Raw genomic sequence first — 6982 nt, forward strand, 5'->3', positions numbered from 1 at the left:
AAAATAAAAAGAAAGAAAATATTAAGTGAGTCCATAAAGCAGGCAGGGCAGCTTTGGCCTTAAGTTCTATTAAAATGCAGCACAACTTTTATCGCACTGCTCATTACCTGCCCCCCCCCTCCCCCCCCAACTCTTCACACAACATTAACAAAGCGGAAATAACTTTTTCTTTACCCCTTTTCTGCAAAGCGAAAACAAAAAATAAAAAAAAGGGATAAAAAGTAAAAGAAAATCTCTGTAGTCTAGCTAATAAGCTCACAGCTTAAGAAAAGAAAGCAGCAGAAAATTGCGTTTCTTCGTAAAATTGGAAAGGCAAAACAAGTTAAAGTTTCTGCAAGTCGAAGTCATGGCTTGATTAAGTAAAGTGGCCACTTCACAGGCTCATCAAACTTGCTTAATTCTTTTTATTTTTTTATTTATTTTTTTTTACCATCCTGCTCTATATTCTGCTCTTATATGCGTGTTATGCATTTTTATTTAATTAAATGGCTACTAACTAATAAAACCACATTATGAGTGTGAATGAATAAGTAACTAGAGAAGAAGTTTTGCGCAAGTAAAAGTGAAGGAGTTGCTGTGAGCTAAAGTATACTTCGGCTATATTTTTATATACCATAGATGAACTGAAGTTGTCCGGTGTTGGCTGTTAGCTTTTGTTGCGAAAAAAAAGTATCTAAAGCTTAATTTGTTGCTTTGTTTTAACTTAGTAAAAAATAAGGGTTTCGAGACTAAAATTTACCTATATAGGTTAAGGTCGTAAATAAGTAAGAATTCACTTCAGCACTTCTTCAAAATTACTAGATCTTCTCCATGCAATCTTTAAAGTCGCATTAGACAGATTAACAAATTGAACTGGAATGAATAAGTGGTGCTGTAGGTGATCATCCAATTAGGATAATAAGTAGTCGAAAGGCTGTGTGGCTAAACGGGGCTTTATCGGCAATTATGCTGAAAGGAGACAATTCATGTGAGGCCACACATTATATCTAGCTTCAGTGTGATCGAACACAAAAGAGTTCTTCCTTAAACATTAAAGTTTCCGGCGACTGTTATGGTTTAGAGGGTTGTGAGCAAGGAAGGACATGCCATGCCATTCAATTTTTTCCCCCAAAAAACATGTAATTTCACACGTCGAGGTTTAAGAAGGTTCACAGCTGATAGAGAGTATACGTGGAGGGAGACAATTCATAATCCAACGGGCCTCTTCTCCTTCACACATGGCCATGAAGACGGAAAATTGGAGATCGGAGAACTTTCGTGGCCCCATATCTCCAGAGCTATGGCTATCCAGCCGTGCAGATTTTAATCATTTGGATGACTATATATGAGGCGTTGCTAAATGTTGGACCAGTTGAAATTCCCATAATACCCCTGATTCTCTAAGAGCAAAAAAATTTCCAGACTAACGACGCATATGGACGAAGTGCATTAGATCGGGGTATTCAAATGATTCTGACAGAAAATTGAGACAAGTAAATGCCGCCAACGCTGTCTTTGTTAGATAAATATATAGGTATTAGTCACTGGCTTGACTCTAAAAGTTTCAAAGAAATTTAGTAAATTTTCTATGGACTACGTAAATTCAAGTTTATAATTCGATATCGACTGCTGACGCAGTTCTTCATTTTGCTGATACGCGGTCTTGTACTTTAAACGACGATATGTATATGTACATATATAAAGGATGCGTCAGTTATTTGACAACATATCGAGTGCTGAGTGGAAGATGGACCTATCTCGGCAGCCAGTTCGAAAACGCCCTATCTCAAAAAAAGTTTCAAGAACGCCCTATTTCAAAATTCGTTTCAAAAAGCCCTATTCAGCTACCGATTCAAAAAATTACATTTTGAAGTGAGATAGGGCTCTTTTGAACCGAATTCTAAGGGCGTTCTTCAACCAAATTCTGAAAGAAAAATAAGAATAAATAGTAGAAGTAATAGCTATTTCGGAAATCACCACATTTCCTCATCAAACTTCTTTCAGTAGGATTCGAACCGACGATCCCAATGACTCAGACAGTTGCCTACGCACTGTGCCAAGTTCGCCTTGTGAATGCTTGTTGCCTTTTTCCACTTTTTCATGTGTTGAGCCAATTACAATCAAGCGCAGTTATTCAATAAAATAAAATTATGAAGTCTAGATTCTGGTATATAAATAAACTTTGGGTGAAAACTCGATTTAATCCAATGCAAAAATAAGGTTTACGGTTCGGTTCAAATAATGAATATTTAAAAAAAAACGTCTGAAAATTAAAAAAAAAAACTACATATATAAATGCATACATATGTATATAAATATGTAGCCTTTCATACATTCATATGTACATACGTTGTAAAAATGCATTCAAATGTAAGTGAGTGGCGTGCATACATATTGCAGCAGTGCACTCAAGTTGTTCATGTTTTTTAAATGAGGCTCAGTTGATGGAGCAGAGCAAAATCGAAAGCAGCAACAACAGCAGCAGCAAATACATTGCAATGCAGCTTATATGCATGCAAATGATGCACACATACCTACATACCTGCTCGAATTGCATTCGCTAGTATGACTGGCTATAGTTACAGCTGCCTGTTGGATTTTTAGTTTTTCCTACCCTTTACCACCCCATTATCTACCTTTTATTCACTCTTTCTTCTATCTCTTCCTGTCTCGCCTCTCCTTCATTCATTGTCCCAACTACTACATATTTAAGTTAGTGTTTGTGCTGTTGTGTGTTGTAGTTGTAGCTGTCAATGATTTTGTTGCACTTGTTATGCTTTCTGTTTTTTGTTTTTTTTTTTTTTGCCAAATGCTAGGAAACGTAAGTCAGTCGACTCGCAAGGCAGCCAGTAAAGCCAAGTACGTTTCCGTTGCGAGTACTCGTAGAAGTTTCGTTAGCTAACAGTTGGCAGCTTAACTGTCTAAAACTACTTACTAAAAGGTGAGGGAGGTAGCTTTTGTTTTGTTTGTGTTGTTTTGCTGTCTTGGCTGTTCGATTTAGTGTCGAGTTTTGGGGTTAATAAGGCCAACAAGTCGAAAAGTTTGCTGCAACTAGTACTTGACTTGACTTGGCTGAGTGAATTTCGTGTAGGTATGTATGTAGGTGTCAGTGTGCATGCTGTGTACATATATATATATATTTAGTGCTGTAATTTTCAAAGATACATATTTTGTTTTTGCTGTTGATTGCCTTATTATGAGATTGTTGTTTTTGTATTAGCTTGTTTTTGGTTTTTTGTTTCTTTTGTATGTATATTTCGATACCTTAATGTTATCAGAGCTTTCCTTGCCATTCAATAAGAGCTTTGCATTTGCGACTTGCACGGTTGCCTTGCCAATTGAACTGCACTCGTGACCCTTGCTCTGGCATTGCGCATTTCAATGTAATACATACATACATACATATGTATGTATATATGTATACATATGTATATATATACATATACATATGAACGTATGAAGATAAATATAATAAATGTATGTAAGCTTTTTATTTATTTGATTTTTATTTACATTGGCAATGCAAACAACTTTCGTTCGTCTGCAAATCGAATTTATTTGATTCAAGTTTACCTTTGCACTACTGTAAACCAGAATATTTAAGGTATTCATTAAACTTTTAGCATGCTGCGCTGTCCATCGATCTTTCTTGCTCTCCCACTAAGTACACACTCACACGTGTACATATGTATATGATTGTTAAATGCATTCGAATATTTTGCATCCTTAATATCCCAAAGTAAAAAATTTGAATTCATGTAAGATTAAAATTTAATTTTTGCGAAAGCAAATAAAAGTTGCAAAGCTTATAGACACTAATGGCAAAATATTTAAATTTTTAACGAATTTTGCTATAAAATACAAATTTTAAATGAGAATTTTACATCCTTTTTTCTCTTCGTACCAGCAGGTGCTACACCAGCTACTTTCAGGGAATAGAATATGCTAGTGAACCCGCATGACGCTAGGATGCTAAAATTGAATTTAACTTTTTAACCCTTCGTCGAGCGCAACTGATCCGTGAGGCACAGCCAAGACATTTTTTTAGTTCGCCGTGCCTTTTCATACCGTTAACTTTGCTGACGCTCAGTAGCTGCCTCTTTTGAAGTGCTCTATACAGCAAAACCCTTCAGTTTTTGTTTGACTCTCAGAACGAGAAGTTATGCGGAATTTGATCTGAGAAGCTCATTGCGCCCAAACTCGTTAAATGTATTAAATTTTTAGAATTATTTTCATTTTTATTTTATTATTCATCTGAAAGTAGCTATTACGTACGACATGTACAGAGTTGAATTTTTATAGAATCTTTGCATTTTTTCGAAACTATTTTACGTTGTATGTTTTACCTTTTGATTTAAGATTTTTGTAGTAGCTGCTTAATTAAAAAAAATTACATTTGAATGCTTCCACTTTTTGGAAAATACTTGAAATTAATTTCAAATGTCTGCAATTACTTAAAAAATTATTCATAAACATTTTTCCATAGACAACTTTTTTAAAAAATGTATTTCATTTATTATTTATACTAATATATATTTTGAAAGCCATTTTTTTTCGTTTTTTTTCTGTTCGAAAAACTCGAGAACAGCTGTACCGATATTTTTGAAATTTCAACTCCAGACTATCCAAGGCTGATAATAGATCAAGGCTGATCAAAAGATTTCGATATATCAAGAGGGCGTGGCACCTATTTCAATAACTCCCATTTTTTCCATGAGTTTGGCGTTGATATTATATATCTCTATACCAAGTTGCAGCACTCTACGAGGAATACATCCAGAGATATGTTGTGTGAAAACTTTAGTTTGTATGGGAGGTGCCACGCCGCCTTGAGATATCGAAATTATTCTTCTTCTATTATCATCCTTTGACGGTGAAGAGTCGAGGTCCAAAATTTCAAAAATATCGAGTTTTTCGATTAGAAAAAAAACGGTCTTCAAAATATATATCAGTATAGATGGCAAATTAAAAATATTTTTTAATTAAATGTACCTATGGAAAAATTTTTATGAATGGTTTTTTAAATAATTGCAAGCATTTGAAATTAATTTCAAGTATTTTCCAAAATATTGGAAGCATGCAAACGTAAACTTTTTTTCCTTCATTTTTGAACATAAATAAATAAGAAACCAGAGCTTTTTAAAAAATTGACATGGATAGATCGACGCGAAATTCAGCTAAAACAAGCATCTCAGAAGAAGAGGAGGGATGCCTTTTTAGGAAGAAGGAAATTTAAAACGTGACTGAGAAAAGTTTGTTGTTGTTGTTGACAGGCAAAAATTTCATTTAAAAATATGGCGGCCATCAAAAGATTTCAAAACTACGTCTGGTTCCTACAGCCTCCAGAGTACACTAGAGATATGGAGAGAACACTTCTCACTGCTTGCTTTGAAGGGCAACACAAGTGACGCGCTTGATGAAGAAGACTCCGTGGTTAAGTAAATGGACGATGCTTAGAATATACTGTTCCGTTGCTAGAGTGGAGGGATATTTTCATTAGACTTTCCAGAATATTTGCCTGCAGTATTGAGACCGGTTTGGCAATTTTTGTCCACCAACTTTTTCGATTGAGCCGAATATGCTGCGGTACGCACTGAACGAGTACTCTCTGATATTAGCTTGAGAATGTCAAGCTTTTCTTTTGTTGTTACTCATGCGCACTGTCATTCTTTGGCAGGAGTTTAACAATCGATTTCGATTCGATTTTCAACGTATTTTTCTTATTTAAATGACAATTTTATGCAACAAATTTTCGCAACCGTATACATTTGCTTTTGATTTACATATTTAAAGTGAAATCAGATTTTCATAAAATATCCTTATACTCATCGGAAAATCTGAATACAAGGCAATGTAATTTAACAAAACAAATATGTACCAATGTAGTTACGGTGCAGCTGCAATTGGGCACAATTTTGAAATTGAATATTTGTGCACGCAAAATGGCAAATGTGTATATAAAATACATACATCCAAGAGATCTAACCACCAAAAACTCGTAAGCGAATTTTTTTTTTTTCCTTTTGATGTAGATATGTTTGCAGAGTATCTAGATGCACTTCTTAATCAAAAATAAAATTTTGAAAAAAGTGTCGCTTACAACTTTTTGGCGGTTAGGGCTCGATGTTATTGTTTTCGCTGGGATTTGGAAATATTTAAACTCCCAAATTACGAAAACTAAAGTATGTATGTAAACCATTTATATGTATTTTTAATTAGAGCATTCCAGAAAAAAGCTTTAAATCTCAACAAAAAAAAAATCTTCTGTATTATTTTCAGGTTTCGATGGTGGCTTACGTCAATGGTTTCTCATGGAAATATTCGATCAACACACTGGCCAGCTGCAAGCAAATATCTCCTCAAAATATCCAGTATTGAGTGTAACCGGCCTAGATTCGGGTCGCCTGTTTCGTATATTTGTTTATGCAGTGAATTTGCGCGGACGCAGTGAAGCGGTGCAGGTGGACGGTTACACGCTGAAAGCGGCCGAAAAGCAAACAGGTGAGTTATGTGAATGTGGATTAGTATTACATATAGTATGCTTGATACATTTAAGTGTTAAAAAAAATGAGTGAGATCATAAAATTGGTCGAAATAAAGCGACTGATAAAATAAATTGGTTTGTACAACTGCTAAATAGTTTACACTGAACAATTGAAGAAGAGTGTAGGATCCGGATTCAGATATTTACATTTACATTGTAACAACAAAGTCTTCTATTGAGACAAGAAGTATGAATAATATAACGTGAAAAGGAGGAGAACGATTACCAAGCTTTAGTTCGAACTTTTCTTACTTTTTAAGAAGCTTGAGATGAATCCTGAGAGCCGTACCCTTAAATGCAATTTATTACTATAGAAAATTAAAGATAAATTTAATGAAACTGTCATAAATTGTCAGCTTTTTTCAAAGGGGAGAGATATTATTTGGGTAGTCAACCGACGACCGAGTTTTGTCTTTCCGCTGGCGTTATTTTATTTGGGTATTAGGTTAGTTGCTTCAT

The 6982-nt window shown here is 34.7% G+C and overlaps 1 protein-coding gene across 1 annotated transcript in view; it reads left to right on the forward strand.

The window, feature by feature from the left end:
• The window catches only part of LOC118742108 (hemicentin-1), a 286471-nt gene that overhangs the window by 260042 nt on the left and 19447 nt on the right, over positions 1-6982 (forward strand). Inside the window, exon 13 of the mRNA XM_036474073.1 lies at positions 6259-6480. Within this exon, the coding sequence (XP_036329966.1) occupies positions 6259-6480 (222 nt within the window). The remainder of the gene's footprint in view (positions 1-6258; positions 6481-6982) is intronic.

The sequence above is a fragment of the Rhagoletis pomonella genome, unplaced genomic scaffold, assembly GCF_013731165.1.
Source record: "Rhagoletis pomonella isolate Grant_MI unplaced genomic scaffold, Rhpom_1.0 Rhpom_scaffold_00001, whole genome shotgun sequence".
NCBI classification, from domain to species: Eukaryota; Metazoa; Arthropoda; class Insecta; order Diptera; family Tephritidae; genus Rhagoletis; species Rhagoletis pomonella.